General features: G+C 39.0%; 1 protein-coding gene across 1 annotated transcript in view; it reads left to right on the top strand.

Annotated features, from left to right (window-relative positions):
• Positions 1–3,004: 3,004 nt before the first annotated feature.
• LOC100892777 (ATP-binding cassette sub-family B member 9) overlaps positions 3,005–19,444 on the top strand; it is a 29,892-nt gene continuing 13,452 nt past the window's right edge. Inside the window, exons 1-10 of the mRNA XM_030972104.1 lie at positions 3,005–3,241; positions 5,912–6,779; positions 9,823–9,937; positions 11,556–11,686; positions 14,857–15,062; positions 15,248–15,445; positions 16,496–16,624; positions 17,006–17,194; positions 18,345–18,518; positions 19,105–19,294. Coding sequence (XP_030827964.1) covers positions 6,059–6,779; positions 9,823–9,937; positions 11,556–11,686; positions 14,857–15,062; positions 15,248–15,445; positions 16,496–16,624; positions 17,006–17,194; positions 18,345–18,518; positions 19,105–19,294 — 2,053 coding nt within the window. The 5' untranslated portion in view covers positions 3,005–3,241; positions 5,912–6,058. The remainder of the gene's footprint in view (positions 3,242–5,911; positions 6,780–9,822; positions 9,938–11,555; positions 11,687–14,856; positions 15,063–15,247; positions 15,446–16,495; positions 16,625–17,005; positions 17,195–18,344; positions 18,519–19,104; positions 19,295–19,444) is intronic.

Raw genomic sequence — 19,444 nt, 5'->3', positions numbered from 1 at the left:
TCCACAAAACATACAACGAATGTTCATGATTACAACTAAATGACATGTACCAAAAAAATTTGGTAGAAAATGTATAGGGGCTGACAAATGAACAAAAGATAAGGAAATCGAGGCTGACGAAGGCCCGACAGCACCATGTTACTTTTTTAATTTTTTTTTTACTACTGGTTCAAACATCAATCTACTGCAGTATGAACAATCCAGAATGAATTATAGCCATTTTCTCTCGATATACAATGCCCATACCAGAGCTCAAAGAACAGTTAATAAATCATTTACCAATTTTAAAGCCCCACTGTCCTACTTGTAGCTACTTGCTCCCTCTATATAGAAAACTTCCCCAATCGGTGCCTGTTGGTCCCCATGATCCTCTTTTTCTTATGTTAGTTGAGAGCTGAGTTAATGAGATAGCCACCTGTCAGTGACCTCGCTGTGTGGTCAAATCTCCTTTGGCCCAGTAGTATTGACGGTCTTTAAAGGGTAGAGAACGGGCTAAACCCATGGCCATAAACGTGGACGATTTCTTTTTGGTTTAAAGTTTAAAGAGGAAAAAGTAAAAAGGCTAAGGATGTTCAAAACAGGAAAAAACTTAAGGTAAGAGTAAGATAAGCCTATATAGGTAAATTGGAGAAGACATAGTTAATCATTTTTGATAATTTAGAAACCATCGAGTACATACCTATTTTCATTTCCATAATTATATACATTGAGTACATGCAAATAATAGGGGGGGGGGGGGTGCTCTCCCTATTTAAATGTGTAAACATATTATGATTCTAGTTTTTTTTCTTCTTTATGTCATCTTGTCTTGTTATATCTTGAAATTGGAAGCAATAAAAAGAAATAGAATTTATTTTTTTAAATAATTATTTTGTTTATATATTTTTTTTAGTAAGATTTTTCTTTATGAGAATTAAGTCTGTAAGGGAAATGCTCTGTTTCGATCTGTATGTATGAACATTTAGTTTTAGGGGGTAAAATAGCTAAATATTCATTAGACTCGAAATAAAAATCAATTTTTGATGAAGGATAATTATTTTCGGGGGAGGGGGGGGATAGTACCTGCCTAATACGGTGTACGGGGATGTGCCGCTCTAATGGGTTACTTTTTGCCGATTTTGCCCCTACTTTTCAGATCTTAGCCTTAAACATGGGTTACTACTTTCTTCAGGACAATATCTTACTCATAATCTCGCTAAAGTGAATTTTCCAAATGCGAAATCCCGCAAAAATAATTGAAATCATTTCGCTTTTTTATTCAAAGTCATCGCAGAAAGTCGCACAGATTTGTATCAGTATCATTTATTTGAGCTCCGCTTCTGACTAATAATGTATCGGGAATGGGAAGTACAAGAAAGAGGGCAATGTTTAAAAGAAAAGTTAGAGGAAAAACGAACAGCTGGAAGATGTTACCATGTAAATAAAGGGATTAATGTATGTGAAAGTGTAAATCATTCATGCAAATTGAATACGACATGGAAGTCCCTGATAATGGGTACCACTTTCTGCCAAAATGACCCTTTAAAATGGATATGGGTTTAGACGCTTCAGCCGTACACCCCAGTCCAAACCAAATCTGAGTACCCCTCCCCCCTCCCCCCCCCCCAAGGACAACTTACCCCCGGAAAAACCCCGAGGACAAAATTAACCCCCGGAAAATTGCCCCCCCCCCCCCCACCCTCCCCGAAAAAAATCTGAATTTATCAAAACCAACTTACTATCAGGGTGGACTTCCCTTTTAATGAACATGGGTAATTTTCAATAGGGGTGGAGGGTAAATGTCTTTGGGGGTAATTGTCCTGGGGAGGGGTAGGTTGTCCTTAGGGAGGTAATTTTCCGGGAGGAGAAATTATCCGGGGGGTAATTGTCCAGTGGTAGTTGTCCTGATATGAGTGTCATATGCCTACAAGTCTTATTTGTTGTTGTTTTTGTCTGTTCAGTCGTTTTTACCTTGATTGATACTGGCAGGTTTATTCATTGTTTTTCAGGTTTTTTCGCCTTGAACGCAGTTCTTCCTTAAACATTAATACGCAAATTTGTAAGGTTTATTTTGAGAATGTGAATAATATAGGGCCTACGAGTTGACTCATAAGAAACACTCGACGCTAATAATTCTTTCATCGTCATTCCAACTATGAATATATCATGATTTTCTGTATTATTATTATTGGGGATCCATCTTGGCATAATAAGGTTTGAGTCCGATATTGCCCCCACTAATACGTGAAACAGATTGCATCATCAACCAAGGAGGTGGTCAGAAAGTCATCATAAAGATTGTGTGGCAAAAGATTAAACTTTTGCTTCTTTCGAAAAACCGATGCGATTTTATCCTTCGATACCAAATAACATCCCGGTTGCACCCTCTAAAGTCATCGAGTATGTACCGGTAGGCTACATAAAGAAACCCAAGAAGATTTAATTTAATGTACACAAATAATGGAAATATACTTTCCAGCAGCATTATTTTTTATTTGAAGAGAAAGCTTTTTTTCTTTCCTCTTCTATAGTTATCAATTAGCAGTTCAGTTGGTAGCTAATAACGACCAGTGGCGTAACGAGCAAAAACGTTTGGGGGAGGGGGGGGGGCAGAACAAAAATTTGCATCACCACCACTCTTACACATAGGCCTACATTTTTATTTTGGGGCAGCCTCCTCCTTCTCCCCCCCCCCCCCCCCCATTTTTATTTTAGGGCAGCCTCCTCCTTCTCCCCCCCCCCCCCCCCCTATATCAGTACGCCAGTCATAACGAGTTGACGACAGTAATAAAGGGCAGTAATATATAGAAGTAAACAAAGCTCAGTGAAATCCTAGAAACAGTGAACAAGTTTGGTATGGTACGGTTGTACCCATGGGTGTCGATCCGTAACTGATACCTATTCATCAGGGGGGGGGGGGGTGATCTATTCATTCACCCCCCCCCCCCCCCTGATGAATAGGTATTACGTAAGGATCGACACCCATGGTTGTACCAGAGATTACACCCACCGATCCCCAGTTCGTTCATAATATTAACAAGAAAGGCATTGGTGATTAATAGTCAGTTCTTGACTGACAAAAGACAACAACAGTAGAGTAGTAGAGATCCGGGTCGTGTTGTACTCCATACCTACACCCACAGTCAGCGCCATAGGCAAGGCTGAAGTTCAAATTCTTTAAAACTCCTTGTGGAAGAACTCGCCAACTTCAAAAGAGTAGCCCTTGATTTATATGTAATAGTCTGTTCAGAAGCGGGCCGTGGTAAGATTGAATAACTGTGCTGTCGCCTTTGTGCTTATTTACAGAACAAATGTGTATATATGCTGTGATTGTGAATGGTTGTAACTTGTATTGTAAAGTTGCTCTGTCGGGCTTTGGCTTCATTCGGCCCGGTGCGATCACCGGCACCTGCGACGGTGCGACCCGGTCGGGCTTTCGATGCAACATTGCACTGTGATTAAGTCGGAAGTGGTGTGCCTACCAGTACCACTGGTAATACAAGGAGCCTTAATTGACTGGGCGGAGGAGTATTATGTCAGTTTGTGTACCATGCATGGATGGTAATAATCTAGTGGCAGTGGCATTTCGTGTGTGTTTAAAGATTTATTTGTATTTTGATATTAAATTACTTGCATTGTTTTATACTTGTTTTGTTTGTAGTACAAAACGTATTGTTTTAATAATGATATGAATGTAATCAAAATCAATATAACAGAAAAACAAAAAGTTTGTGTGTGTGTGGTGTGTGAGGGTAGTCTCTACCAATTGAGACTAGAGGGGGTTGTGTGTCTGAGCATGGACCATACTACTACTAGGTCCATGGTCTGAGGATGCTTAAAGCCAATGCAAAGTTTGGGGAAATTTTGAAAATTGGCAGTAATTTTTTTAATTTTGATATATTTGGATGCCTCTGTACATGGAAGTTTTATAAGCACTAAAAAATTTAGCCCCTAAAACACAGAGGGAGCTAGGCATCGATAGTTTATTATTTACAATTTCATCATTTTAGACTTGAACTCAACCACAACAACAATCATTGAATATTGTAGAATTGCATATATATGCTTTCATATGTTCATTTGAACCAAATTCAGTACCCCATACCAAAACTTTGTATTATAGCCTTTTTCTTTTGCCTTTGGATTTAACAAAATATATGCAAGAAAAAGCACTGACCGTAAATATTTGTCCTTTCTAATACTTTCCAACACAAGTCTGCCAAATATAGGCCTATAGTAGTAGTATACAGAATTAATTATTTGCAGTTTATTGATATGACTTAGTAGATTTATACCACTCCCAAAATACATATTATTGGTGAAGATGAGGGTATAGATTCAATTTCCAAATGGATACCAACTACCAAGTAGCGCATTCTGGCTTTCAGTGCATGAATTATGTGTGTAAATATATTATTATTATTAATAAGCATACAAATTATACAGCTTCAAGGATATATATACAGGGTATAAGAACTTACCAGTAAAAGGAAATCTAACCTTGATAGCAAATTACTCCAGATGGGAGCAGATGGCACAAAATGATAAAAAATTTCACTTTTTGACAATTTGTTTTTCTCAGGAGGGTTTATATATTTTATGTAGTGCCCCAAGAGAGAGGGCACTTAGAGGTAGAATGTCCCTCTTGCAGCCAACCTCAAATTCTGTAGAACTTTGCAGGAATTATGAATATGTCATGTATGTCCTATCTGTGAAATTCAAACGTTAGCATGTGTCCTAATATTCAAATTATGCAAGGAAACCCGTTTACTTGCTAGACTTCACTGTCAGACACTATTGAGTGACTGACTGGCTTTTTTCTTCTTTGGTAATAACATACATAAAATGAGCTGTAAAGGATTTGTCTACATCAATAACCCACTTCTTGTAATGGCCAAAATTAAACTGATTGAATCTTTGCACAGCATAAAACGTACAACCATGCAGTACAATGGTCTGAAAATCAAGACTATTACTTATCGGCTCTATAGCTCCTAAGTCGATTTGACAACTAATAGTCGTTATTTTCCCAATTAAAGACATTTTCAAGCCCCCTTTTTTTAAGGGGAGTTCTAAATTAGTATTATTGTAGGGATTTATTTTGAACTGCTGAAACTCCTCTTCATATCCATGATTCATCCCTTTCATATTAATAGGTCATCCCTCATTCACATTCACCCTTTTCATCCACCATCCTTTCATCTGTCTATCTCTCTCTCTCTCTCATTGGTTTCAAAGTTCACCTGATGCAGTCAAGCTTATAGTATAATTTACATATACTATGAATATTCAATATATACCCTTTGTTTATGTTTGAATATTCAAGAATACTTTGTGATGCTGATTTATACTTGTATGGGACTATATGAATATTTATTGGTTTCTTCTACTTTGCATGGAATGTATGTGGAATGCTAAATAGAATGCTGTAATGCTTTTACACATTAAAACCTGGTGAGTTAGCCAGTAGTTATCAATCGTACAACATGTTTGCTGGGCTGCCTCTGTGTACTTAAGAGCGCTAGGAATTTGTTCGAACCGCAACCCTATCTTTCAAATGCCATTGGAATTTAACCTTTTCATTTTTTTGGCCTGCAAATGGGACATAGTACCTTTAAAACCCCCCAAAAAGAAATTAATTTTATTTTTTCTTCATGGCAAACGGGAGAGTTTATATCCGTGGCTACGAAAAAATCCATTGACCAAGTCAACAAACTGCCAATCGCATAGACATAGTGATCTTATATTTTTAAAATGCATAACTTTCTTATTGGTCTTATTGGTTTCTCTGATTTTACCGCTTTCAATCAAATGAACTTATTACAAGCCTTGAATTGCCTTTTAACCATCATGAACAGCACTCTCAGTGAATACCTCTGTCGTGATTTTTCTGATTTGCAAAATAAACGCTGTGCCATCTGTTCTTTTCCAGTTGCTGTATGCTGCCAGGTGACGGTGTATTCATATATCTTTAATCGAAGAGGAAAGCCTCAACCCATGAACAGTTGGCTCAATGTTGAAGAAGTTGTCATGAGAACTTCGTAGGTCTGCATGAGAGAAAATCAAGTTGACTGCAGCAATGAAGCTGTACACAAGTGCATTGGTGACGCTGCTCTTCAGCTCCGCGGATGCCTTCTTTGGCTGCGTCTTTTACCTCCATGGGAACAATTACAAGTTGTTCGGTAAGGATGTATTTGAATATAACTTCACGCACTCGACGTTTGAATTATGGCTCTTTTCCATGTTGAGGGTAGTGATCCTCCTGGGTGCCACTGTAGGAGTCCTCAGGAATCCAAAAGATGGTGCCAAGGGCATCAAGGTAGCCAGGTATCCCGTCGGTTTCATCAACATCGTCATGATCCTGTATGCCATGGCAAAAATCATGTTATATACGGAGTACAGTGATGGTAACCATGACGATGACCCATGGTTTTTGACGTTAGGTGTGTGGACAATGGTTGCATCTCTTGCCATGTACGGCCTGTGGGTATACATTCTACAAGAGACAAGACCTTCGAAGGAAAGTAAATTTAATCCGTTGGATGATACTCAAGGTCTAATCAACGAAGACAAAAATGTGGAGACGAGTTGCAGTAGTGAAAGTGAGAACAGCAGTGACGATGAAAGTAGTGACAGCTCTAGTGATGGTGATGATGATGGAGATGACGATGACAATAAGGCAAAGAAAAAAAAGAAATCTGTCAAGTGGTATTCTTCGCTCATGAGACTATTGGCTTACTCAAAAGGTGACTGGCCCTTCTTGCTGGTGGGGTTCATTGCTCTTATGTGTGCAGCAGGAGGTAAGTGTTAACAATTCTTAAAGATGATTTGTCCTTTTTGCAGACCTAGACCCTGAAGTTCCATGAACTCCTGCAGTGTCACTGCGCTCACGCCGTTCAATCTACAGTGAGACGCAGTAAGTGGACTACACTACTGCAGTATATTGTACCTATATAACGCAAGCTAAACATGTTGACATCCTTCAATGTTTCATTTGAGCCGTGCAATTTTTTAAAATTTCTTCTTTGGATATGATGTGAATGTGAGTACGATACATGTTAGTGCAGAAGTGTCCAAGGAATGATACAGGTGGAAGGGATATTAAACAAATATACAATGATGACTCATTCTCAGAGCAAGCTAATACTATTCGCGCTCAGGAAAATCAATAATACTATTTGATGTTCCTTCGATGAGAATAGTTTTAGCAAGATCCTCCAGTGTCATTGTATATTTGTATAATATTCATTCAAGTAAAGCTTTGAAATGCCGTAAATATAAATGATAAAGCTGTACATTTTGGTACTTTTTGACAGAGGACTATGATTTAAATTATTTCCTTCGAAGCTCCTGGGTAACCTGTATTTGAGTTGCCAGTAGGGCTTAAAGCCACACTGTCCTACTTGTAGCTACTTGCTCCCTCTTTATAGAAAATAATGTCTAATCGGTGACCATTGGTCCCCCATGATCTTGCAGGGTGCTCTAATCCCTCCTATAAACTAGTACAGATAAGCTTTAAAAGGTTAGGTTGCCACTTGCGAATAGGGCAACCTTTGTTTTTTACCTATAACTATAAGAAATTCAATCTTTATATCTGTTTATATCATTAACAGTGCATTGTGCAAAGTATGAACAAAAAATCCAGATATTATTAATAAAATTGCCTGGCATGACTTTATAATTCCCATGGCAATCAATAATTTTAACCTAGCTTGATCTCACATTATCTTTTGCGGGGAATGGGGGGGGGGGGGGGGGGGAGGGGGTAAACTGATTTTGTGATCTTATATACATGTACCGGTATGCAGGGCTCAAATTAATTTTTTGTCCACGGGGGCTCTTCCCCCCCCCCCCCCAAAAGGAGCCCCCGTGAGCCTTCTCACGGGGGCTCTTTTAGTACTGATGGGGGCTCTTTTTTATACAAATATCCATTTAATTGGTACCTATGATACTCCTCAATTATTTGCTATATCATCATTATCATTTCAATCAGCATTTTCCCTCTTACAAATTTACAAGCTACATAGCTGCTACTTGCCTGTGTATATAATATATACGCATACAACACTGATCTTTATGATGTCTTTAACGTGACATATCTTCTTCTCCCCTTGCAAACGAAAAAGAAAACATGGTCATTAAAAGGGATTAAGCGACAAATAATGATTGTGATTCAAATTGATGCGAATATTTGTTTGAATAAGCACTGCTATTCACCCGAATCTTCTTTGTAAAAACAACTTTTACAAATCTCAGCCATGCTTACTGAGTTGAGACGTTCCATTCAATGTAAAATACCCATTAAAGAATACACTTCTCCTAATCTGAAAGTGATCTTACAACACAGTGGCAGATTTGCATGGCTGAGATTTGTAAAGTCGTTTTTACAAAGAAGATTCTGGTGAAAAGCATTGCTTATTCAAAAAAAATCCTTGCTTCAACTTGAATCACAATGATTATTTGTTGCATGATCCTTTTATTTAATAACCTTGTTTTCTTTTTTGTTTGCAGGGGGAGAAGAAGCTATGTCACGTTAAGAAATCATAAAGATCAGTTGTATTATGCGTATATGATACCAGAACAAATGTTGATTATCAGAATGTCATTTTGGAATACCTCTATACAAATACCACATTGTCTTTAGCCCGTATCAGTATTAGTATGATCCAATATAAAGCTATTATTCAGTATAATGCTTTTCCTCAAAAATAGTTTTGCTTTTTTTTTAGGGTTGAGACGCTAAGAAATGGTTTCAAATGTACATTACACGAACCCTGAACCATTGCAAAATGATGGTGGTTCTCTTTCTCTCTCTCTCTCTCTTTATTTTAATCATGGATTATCAACTACATATAAAGCAGCAACCAAAAACTTAGGGTATCTGAGATAGGTGAAAGTAAGAGTTAAAAAGAAAGTCGTGCTAAAACGGCGCTTCACTTCCCCCCCCCCCCCTGAAAAAAATAAAATAGATTAGTAGTCCTCCTCTCCAGCATCCCCCCCCCCCCCCGCTTTAATATCACATTTTCACTTGGCAGCCCAAGGAGGAGGGGGGTAGGAGGAGGTGGTTAAACCCCCTAACACCCCCCCCCCCCCCCCCCCCCCCCCGTAGATCTGCCCATGTTACCATATCATTCCACGACATCTTGGTCTTCCTCTTCTTCTCAGTAGGGACTTTTAGATTTGCGTGGACGTGGACGTGTTACGTCCTTTTAAGGCACAGGCAGTCACATGTGACGTCCTTTTAACCACTGACACTGCCTTAAAAGGAGGTCACACGTTGCAGTCCACGTTCTCATCGTGCATATCTAAAAGTCCCTAATATTGATTTACTGGTCGAGGTTCATTTTTTGCTGGTCATTTGAAATCACCAGATTTCAGCGGGTTAACGCTTTCACAACGAAAAACTTCTCCATGACCATGTTTCTGTCCTTGCGCGATCGCCTCCAGCTCCAGCAGACATGGCGCGGCAGCGTGCATACGTACCGCTACTAACGGCGGCGTAGGCCTATAACCACTGCTGACGGCGGCACTGCAGTTGCGAGCTGAATCGGTAATAATAGGCCTACTCATAAAACGAGAAATCTTGCTCGCTAATCTAAGTTCCATTTCATTGGTTTAAGGTTTGAAAATTGAAACTCAATAAGTTATAACAGAAAAGATAATCTTTATTTTATAATTCCACGGGGGCGATTTTTAATTTTGCAATCGCCCCCGTGAGCAACCTGATGGGGGCGATTATGTAGCTCACGGGGGCGAATCGCCCACCGCCCCCGTGTATTTTGAGCGCTGCCGGTATGTCATTATTTATGATAATTATGTACATTTCTCATTGTTTGATTGCAGGTGAAGTCTTCTTGCCACTTTTAACAGGCCAGGTTCTAAATGGAGTGGTAGTAGAGGCACACAGGGCCCAGTTCAAAAATGGTATCATATTGATGACTCTGATATCATTAGGGGTGTAAGTTCAATTACAGTGTAATATTAAACTTTTCAATCATGAATTCAGTAAAGGGATACTCCTAAATCTCTGATACTAGGGCATGTATCAATTGAAGAATAGGTAACTTCTTTATTCACTGAATTAGTTTAAATATGTATTGAGCAATATTCTGAGTCCTGCGCTTGGCTAAATACAGTGATGATGTAGGCTGAATAAATATACTGATGCTATTCTGTTTATTGCTTACATGTACTATATAATCTTCCTGAGAATGGTACCTGATGTAAGTCACAAATTGACATTGCTCACCACGTACTTACATATTTACATACTGATTGCACTTATTCGGAGGAGATATTTAATGGAAGTAATTCTAAGGCAAGAATAGATGACCGCATTTTGTTTTTTAATCTGAATATACATTATTTAATGCAATAACTTGTGTATCGTGCAGCTAAAACTCATTAATGGATGTTTGTATAATTGAGGGCGAATTTTTGAGAGCAAGTTCATGAAAGTGATTTCCCAATATTAAATAATTGTGTACTGACAGGTAATACATGTAGCATTTGTAACCATAATGGAAAAGCTGTATATATATATATAAAGACATGTAATGGCCCTACCTTATACCCCCTTCACATACACAGATTTTTCTTACGAGTCCTTACATATCGCCATCTCGGTTTACGGATAGTTACGTGTTGTTGCAAGCATCCATAAATAACTCGCTGGTATCCGTAAATAACTTGTCACAACTCGCAGACACTCTCAAGGATCCGTGAAAGGAGATGCAAATTTACAAAAATATTCTTACGATTGTCCAGGGATTGATTTTTCCCTAAATAACTTGTAACAATTGGTGAGTATCGTAAATTGCTTGTAAACAACACGTAACTATCCGTAAACTGCTCGCAAGAATCAGTAAATTACTTGTAGGAATTAAAAAAACCCATTTATTACTGTTAGTTTATGATTTGTTTACGAATTAATACGAATGCTTACATGTTGTCTACGATTTCATTCGGATCGTGTTGCGATGGCTTTACAGGTTGTTAAGAGTTATTACGAGCACTTTACGTGTAGTTACAAGCACTTTACGGATCGATATGTATAATTTACGTATTCTTACATATTGTTTACATTTTGGGGAAAGGAACAAAAGCTGCAAAATCTTGACTTACTAACTTACTAACTCGTAACTATTCGTAACAACACTTAAACAGGTCGTAAAACTCCCGGTAGTTCCCTGTTGTTATCCGTGACAACTCGTAACAAATGGTGGAATTAGTAATTAGAAATTAGTAAATACATCGTAATAACTCATAATAATCTGTGATTAACCGTTAATAGCTCGTAAAAACTTGTAACAACTCTTAAATCGGTCGTAAAATTGGCCAAATCGTAAGGATCCATAAAAGATCTGTGAATTTGTGGGATCCGTAAGAAAAATCTCTGTATGTGAAGGGGATATTAAAGGTAGTGCATGGAGATAAATGTAAGGTCTTTCAAAATGCAAAGCTCAAGAAATTTGACTGTAAAAATTATTATTTGAACAAATATTCATGTACAATACAACTTTCATTGTGTTGCTATGACCCATTTACACAATATTGACTTGTCTCTCAATAAACAGTGCTGTAGCCAATGGAGTTCGAGGTGCATTCATGACCATGGCAATGGCCAGACTCAACCAACGTGTCACCAACAATCTCTTTGAATCGATTCTTAAACAAGAATTAGGCTTCTTCGATAAAAACAGGACCGGTAAGTGATGTACTTTTATACATTTATCAGCGTTTCCAAACACAAACAAAATTATCCCAAAACTCTATAAAGAAACGTCGTATAAAGAATCATCCTATAGCCAGCAGGGCATCCACACACAAGAAATGTCATGTAAAGAATCTCTGTATAGTGAACAGAGGGTCCACACACACAAGGTAAGAAACATTGTATAAAGAAATGTATAAAGAAACTGATTTTGACAAGATCAGTTGACATGACAGCGGGCCAATCATGAGTGTGCGGTCACGTTAAGCCCTGCCCAGTTATACCATTCTAGTTCGACTATACTTCCACACACAAAACATTTTTTATTCTTTATTTCCATGAGAGTGGAATACATTAATAGGAGCCACTCTCATTAAATTTTGACACTTAGTACCAAAAAATGAAATAAAAATAATCACAAACGCAATGTTCTCCAATATAGATTTGCAAATGAATGTTTTGATTGGGCCTGTCTAACACAAAAAGGGAGTTGGTTCCACAATGCTGCGCCTTCAAGAGAAAAAGCTAGTTTACCCATCTTTGTTCGTGACAGAGGTAATGCTAGTCCAAAATTGGTTGCATTCCGGGTGTTTTGATTGTGGAGAGTCTGGGATCTTATAAGTATGTTCGACAGGTAAGATGGGCCAAAGTTATTCAGTACATGATACATCATTTTGCATTTATGAAACGTTCACCTTCTTTCTACCGATACCCAGTGAAGTCGGCGGAAGACTTGAACAGTGGGTGTGAGTTGATGTGCCCCAAGAATAATTCTGGCCATCCTTTTATGTTGGTTTATGAATAAAACTTTTGTATTGTGTGGACAGTTTGACCAAGCAGTGGAGCAGTAATCAAACAGAGGCATTACCAATGAGTTTGCAAGTAGCTTCAAACTGTCTAGAGGCAAAAATCTTTTAGCGCGACTTAGTAGTGCAATCCTTGATGCAATTTTCTTGCTTGTATGTCTAACATGTTCTTTCCAACTTAAAGTTGGGTCTAACCAGACACCCAAATATTTGTAGGTGTCTACTTGCGAAAGTAGTTGATTGTCTAAAAGTAATTTGGTTGGTTGTGAGAGAGTAGCTAGTTTCTGTGATGATCCAAAGAGCATAAACTGTGTTTTAACCGGATTTATAGCTAATTTGTTTGTCTGCACCCAGGCTTGTATCTTTTAGAGTTCTGAGTTTAGGATACTCTCAATTTCTAGCGGGCTTATGCTACTGTAGAAAATAATTGCATCATCGGCATAAAGCATGATTTGAGATTTAGTTATAACATGTGGGAGATCGTTGACCATGATTGTAAAAAGAAGGGGCCCTAAGATAGATCCTTGAGGGACCCCTGATTTTACTTGGCCCCATTCAGATTTATTTTCCCCTATGACAGTTCTCTGCCTACGATTCATCAGGTAATCCTCAAACCAAGCCAGTTCAACATTTTTATGCCTCCGCCACCGAAGGTGGTGCCGGAGGCATCATGTTTTCGGGTTGTCCGTCCGTACGTCCGTCCGTCCGTCCGTCCCGTTTGACCGTTATCACAATATCTCAAGAACCATTTAAGATTTAAACTTAAGACTCGGGAATAGTATTTATCACCATAGGAAGACGATCTGATTAGATTTTGGAGTACGTAGGTCAAAGGTCACAGGTCACAGAGGTCAACTTATGAAATTCCTTGTATTGAGTTTGTTAGCGCGATATCTCAAGAACCATTTGAGATTTAAACTTAAAACTTAAGGATAGTATGTATCACCATAGGAAGACGATCTGATTAGATTTTGGAGCACGTATGTCAAAGGTCAAGGGTCACAGAGGTCAACTTATGAAATTCCATACATTGAGATTGTTATCATGATATCTCAAGAACCACTGGAGATTTAAACTTCAAACTTAGTGATAGTGTGTATCACTATAGGAAAACAATCTGATTATATTTTGGAGCACGTAGGTCAAAGGTCAAAGGTCACAGGGCTCATTATGTATGCAAAAACAGCTTGTGATTGCGTTATCTGAACAACCGATTGATGGATTCCTGCCAAACTTTGGTCATGTATGTATCTTGCAGAGCTGATGAACTGATTAGATTTTGGGGTCACGAGGTCAAAGGTCAAAGGTCACAGGGCTCATTATGTATGCAAAAACAGCTTGTGATCGCGTTATCTGAAGAACCGATTGATGGATTCCTGCCAAACTTTGGTCATGTATGTATCTTGCAAAGCCAATGAACTGATTAGATTTTGGGGTCACGAGGTCAAAGGTCACAGCGCACATTATGTATGCAAAAACAGCTCGTGATCGCGTTATCTGAACAACCGATTGATGGATTCCTGCCAAACTTTGGTCATGTATGTTACTTGCAGAGCTGATGAACTGATTAGATTTTGGGGTCATGAGGTAAAGGTCAAGGTCATGCGGCTCATTATGTATGCAAAAATAGCTTGTGATCGTATTATCATTAGAACAGATTGATGGATTCCTGCCAAACTTAGATCATTTATGTGTCTTGCAGAGCCAATGAATGGTTCATAAGATCAAAGGTCATGGGCTCATTATGTATGCAAAAATAGCTTGTGGACGCATTCTCATTAGAACTGACAGATGGATTACTATTTAACTCAGGAAATCTTGCAGAGCCAATGAACTGAGTAGATTTTAGGGTCATGAGGTCAAAGATCAAAGGGTCATATATGTTTATGAGAAATTGCTTGTAATCACGATATTCTGAGAACATGTTAATGGATTACAATTGAACTTGAATTTGAAAAATTTCTTCCGTTTCGGTTTGTAAAATTGCTCTATGACGGAGGCATCATTTTCGACTGCGCGCAGTCGAATTCCATCTAGTTTACACCATAGTATTTTAATTTTCCAAGCAATATTTAATGATTTACGGAGTCAAACGCTTTGCGGAAATCTATAAAGATCACACCGGTAAGACATCCTCCATCCATTCTCCTGAGGATATAATCAGTGAAGTAAGTTAGCACTGTATCTGTACTGTGTCCCTTACGGAACCCAGACTGCTGTGGTATTAGCATATTATGTTCTACAAAGAAGGATTGCAACTGTTCATGTACAGCACGTTCCATAAGTTTCATTACTAAAGGTTTAAATGAATGAATCAATGAATCAATTTCATGTCACATTTTCATTTGACTTTGCTAGGTGCTATAACATCTCGCCTCACGTCTGACACAGTCACTATGAGTGAGGCACTGAGTAATAACCTCAACATCTGTCTTCGTAGTATCTTCCAAGTGATTGGTTATATCATCTTTATGATGATTATTTCCTGGAGACTGACTTTCATCACACTGATCTCTTTCCCTCTTATTGCTGTCATCACTGATGTCTTTGGAAGCTATTATGAGGTGAGAGCTTACTTTTATAATCAAGATTGAACAAGAGTGACAACTAGGTAACATTCATTCACAATGAGACCACCAATGTTTCTGTTCTTCTACTGACCATATTCCTGTACAAACTTTTTATTGCACATTATTGTGATGTGAATATATATGCATATCTTTTGTTTGCATCATTCTTTAAAAAACAGAAACTATCCAAGAAAGTTCAGACTTCTCTGGCCAACGCTAACATTGTGGCTGAAGAAACCATCTCTAGCCTGAAGACGGTACGTAGCTTTGCCAATGAAGAAGGGGAGAGGAAGAGCTACTGGAATAAGCTCCGCATCACCTACCTACTACGTAAGAAGGAAGCTGTAGCTTATGGCTTCTTCACAGTCATCAGCTCGGTAAGCTAGATCATTGGGACCCTATGTTGGTGAAGAATCTGTAAAATGAAATTTGTGATGAGAACATCAGCCAATGATTGTTCAGGAGGGTCAATGCATATCAATAGGACAATGAAGCAGGTTATTTTCTGAAAATGATATAACTCTTAACAAATCCTCAAGACTGGGTAAGACTGGGTAGATATAAAGCCCCAGTCCCATATAAAGCCGGACCAGCACGGACGAGCACGGACCACTCCGGACCATCCCGGACCATGGTCTGGGGTGATCCGGGATGGTCCGGGATGTTTTGTTCAAAAAAGTGTGATGCTTTTAAGCTACAGTCCCATATACGTCCCGGACCGTCCCGGACCATCCCGGACCCCATCCGGGGTGATCCGGGATTTGGTCCGTGTTGACACCGTGTTGGCACCGGGGTGGTCCTGGATGGTCCTGGATGGTCCTGGCCGGTCAATAACTCACTCCCGGACTGCCACGGATCAACACGGACCGCCCCGGCGCCACTACGGATGACCCCGGACCCAGCACGGTGGCTACACGGATCACCCCGGATCAAACTATTGTCCCGGACCGTCCCGGACCACCCCGGCAGTTTTTGACCGTCAAAAACATCCGGGTCGACTCCCGGACCGCCCAGGACCATCCAGGACCATCCAGGACCATCCAGGACCACCCCGGTGCCAACACGGTGTCAACACGGACCGAATCCCGGATCACCCCGGATGGGGTCCGGCATGGTCCGGGACGGTCCGGGACGTATATGGGACTGTAGCTTTACCCTTCCGCTCTTCTCTCCATCTCTTGCCTGATAACCCCTTACACCTCGCGTTTAGATTTGATACATTAAACGTTGTACTGATTATTAATATCAAGTATGAATTTGCCTCTTTTATAACAAAGATAATATAATAAACTCTGTTTATCATATTACAAAACAAAGTACCTCCATTGATGTAATGACTGTAATAATTTTCTCCCAATTTCAATATAAGTGTTGTGTAGATTATGAGTCTCACTCTGTATACCTGTCTGCCTACCTTTTCCCCCTAGATGTGTGAATTGATGGTGTTTGTAGTAACGCTCTTCTACGGAGGCCATCTAGTTGTGAAGGACATGCTTAGTGGAGGAATGCTGATTTCTTTTATTCTCTATCAATTTGAGCTTGGAGCATGCCTTGAGGTAAGATTTGTAATAAATACGATTTCCAGGGTATTGTTAACGAACACCAGATATTTTTGTCCTGTTCAGTGTTGATGTTCATCACATCATTGAATGTAATAGATAATTCCAGTTTCTTGCAAAAGCAACCCTCATAAATAGGATTGTTCCTATTTCCTGATTGAGAATTTACACCTAACACTTTCGTCATTATCATCCATAATGTAATATGAGTAATTGAGGAATGTGGTTTTTTTTTGGTAGAATTTTGTTTGAGGTAGGTGATGAGTTTTTTTTACAAGACATATGAAATTTTGTTGGGCTAGAAGGACTTTTTCATAGCCTAAATCTTTCTAATATCTCAATTAGTTACTTTTTAACCTTTGTACTTCATTTTATCAGGATATTTCTGATGTGTATACTGCGCTAATGAGGGCTGCAGGTGCTTCTACGAAAGTGTTTCAACTGATTGACAGAAAACCCACCATTATGAATGAAGGCAGGCTTGCACCCAGGCAGTTTGAGGGTCAATTGGAGTTCAAAAATGTCACCTTTGCCTATCCGACCAGACCATCTATTCCAGTACTCAAAGTAAGAAATACAGAGGTGATTTGCTCTAGACCAGATAATCTTGAAAAGTGTATCATAATTGATCATTATATGGTAACAAAGTTCCCTGAAGACACCAAGGAAATCTATCTTGTGTGAGACGATTCTCTTGTTTGATCTGTGACTATAACCTGCTATTGCAAACAGGAGAATTGTTGATATGGGCCACATAATTTATAATTTTGTAATCTATGGCCTATAAGCCTTCCATTGATATATAATTCATCTATTTAACTTTTCATTTCCGACATGGTCTTTAAGTTATACCCCCTTCACAAACACAGATTTTTCTTACAAGTACTTACAAATCTTTCAAGGATCCTTATGATTTGGCCACTTTTACGACCAATTTAAGAGGTGTTACAAGTAACAAGTTATTACGATACATTTATGGCAGAATTTCACGAGTTGTCATAGATAACTACGAGAAACTTACGTGTTAGTAACGACCTGTGTACGTATTGTTATGAATAGTTACGAGTTAGTTACAAGTACTTACGAGTCCTTACGATTTTTAAGCGAAAACAACAACTGAAAATGAAGTGTTCAAATTTGCAGCTTTTATACCATTCCCCAAAAACGTAAACCTTATGTAAGCATACATTTCTATTTGTAAAGTACTCGTTACTACACGTAAAGTGCTTGCGATAACTTGTAACAATCCGTAAAGCCATCGTAACATAATCCAAATGAAATCATAATCAACACATGAGCACTAAGTAATAATCTGTAAACATATTTACGAGTCATTTACGGATTCTTGCGAGCAGTTTACGGATGGTTATGTGTTGTTGCGAGCGGTTTGCGGTACTTACAAATTGTTACGAGCTATTTACAGAAAAATTAATCCGTGGACAATCGTAAGAAGATTTTTGACATGTCAAAATATTTGCCTCCGTCCACGGATCCTTAAAGAGTGTCTACCAGTTGTTCCGAGTTGTAACGAGTTATTTACGGATACCGGCGAGTTATTAATGGATGCTTGCGATTGACTACAAGTTGGCAATCTGTAAGGACTCGTAAGTAAAATCTGTGTATGTGAAGGGGGTATGAATTATATGGTTAGTGACTTAGAGTATGATATTGCCTGAGCATATGTTATGAAACCTTCTCTTTCCTTCTTTGCGTCCAGGATGTAAGCTTCACAGCATCCCCAGGTGAAGTGCTAGCCCTAGTTGGGCCCAGCGGTGGAGGTAAGAGCTCGTGTATCGGTCTTATAGAACACTTCTATGAGCCCACATCAGGAGAAGTGCTGATAGACGGTAGAAACGTGAAGGACTATGATCATGCTTTCCTACATCAGAAGGTAGGCATGACAGAATACAAACTGTGTAAAAGACTTCATTGCTGTATAAAGTGTACTTGAAATGAGCAGAGGACTGTACTTTGTGTGAATATTGGTTGAAATTCCAGCCATTTTTATCTCATACTCAGTCCGCATGGGGGATGAAGACTCGTCAGAGTAGGAGAAACACTAATAGAGAAAATTTCTTTGAGATAATCACACATGTATGTATCAGGATTTTAAAGACACTGATGGTGGATATGATATAAGGATGATGTCGATAATGGTGATGATGATAATATTTATATGCACTACACTGCTATGCTGTAGTGCATTTCATCTGCGCTTGAAAACTGCTGTGGAATATTTTCCTTGTATTCATCAATCATGAAAATGTTCAGACTTATTGTTACAAGTGGCATAGCAGGAGTATCTGCACTACCGTTTACTACAAGAAAATTAAGCTCTTTATTATTTTCTTTAGACCACCAGATACATCAAAGCTAATGTATCCTGTAGGGTTTGACAAGGTAAAGCAATTTTTTAATGCATTCCCGTTTACTTTCAGATTAATTTAAAACACCCTGTCTTTGTTTTTCTTCTTCAGATTGCCCTTGTTGGTCAGGAGCCAGTACTCTATGCCAGATCCATCCATGATAACATCTCCTACAGCTTGCAGGACTGCTCTAAGGAACGTATCGAGAGTGCTGCCAAGCAAGCCAATGCACATAACTTCATCGTTCATCTCAAGAAGGGTTATCAGACTGAGACGGGAGAGAAGGGACTTCAGTTATCAGGTAATGACCATGAGTGAATTGTTAGAATTTCACTTTTTTTTTTGCCTCCGCTACAAAATTGCCGGAGGCACTATGTTGTCTGGTAGTCCATCCGTCCGTCTGTCTGTCTGTATGTCCGTACGCCCCGTTCTCAAGAACCGATTGATGGAT

This window comes from Strongylocentrotus purpuratus, unplaced genomic scaffold, assembly GCF_000002235.5.
Source record: "Strongylocentrotus purpuratus isolate Spur 01 unplaced genomic scaffold, Spur_5.0 spur5_scaffold_6, whole genome shotgun sequence".
In the NCBI taxonomy this organism is placed as follows: domain Eukaryota; kingdom Metazoa; phylum Echinodermata; class Echinoidea; order Camarodonta; family Strongylocentrotidae; genus Strongylocentrotus; species Strongylocentrotus purpuratus.
The sequence above is the reverse complement of the archived record's forward strand: the minus strand, read 5'-3'. Positions and strand labels throughout refer to the sequence as shown.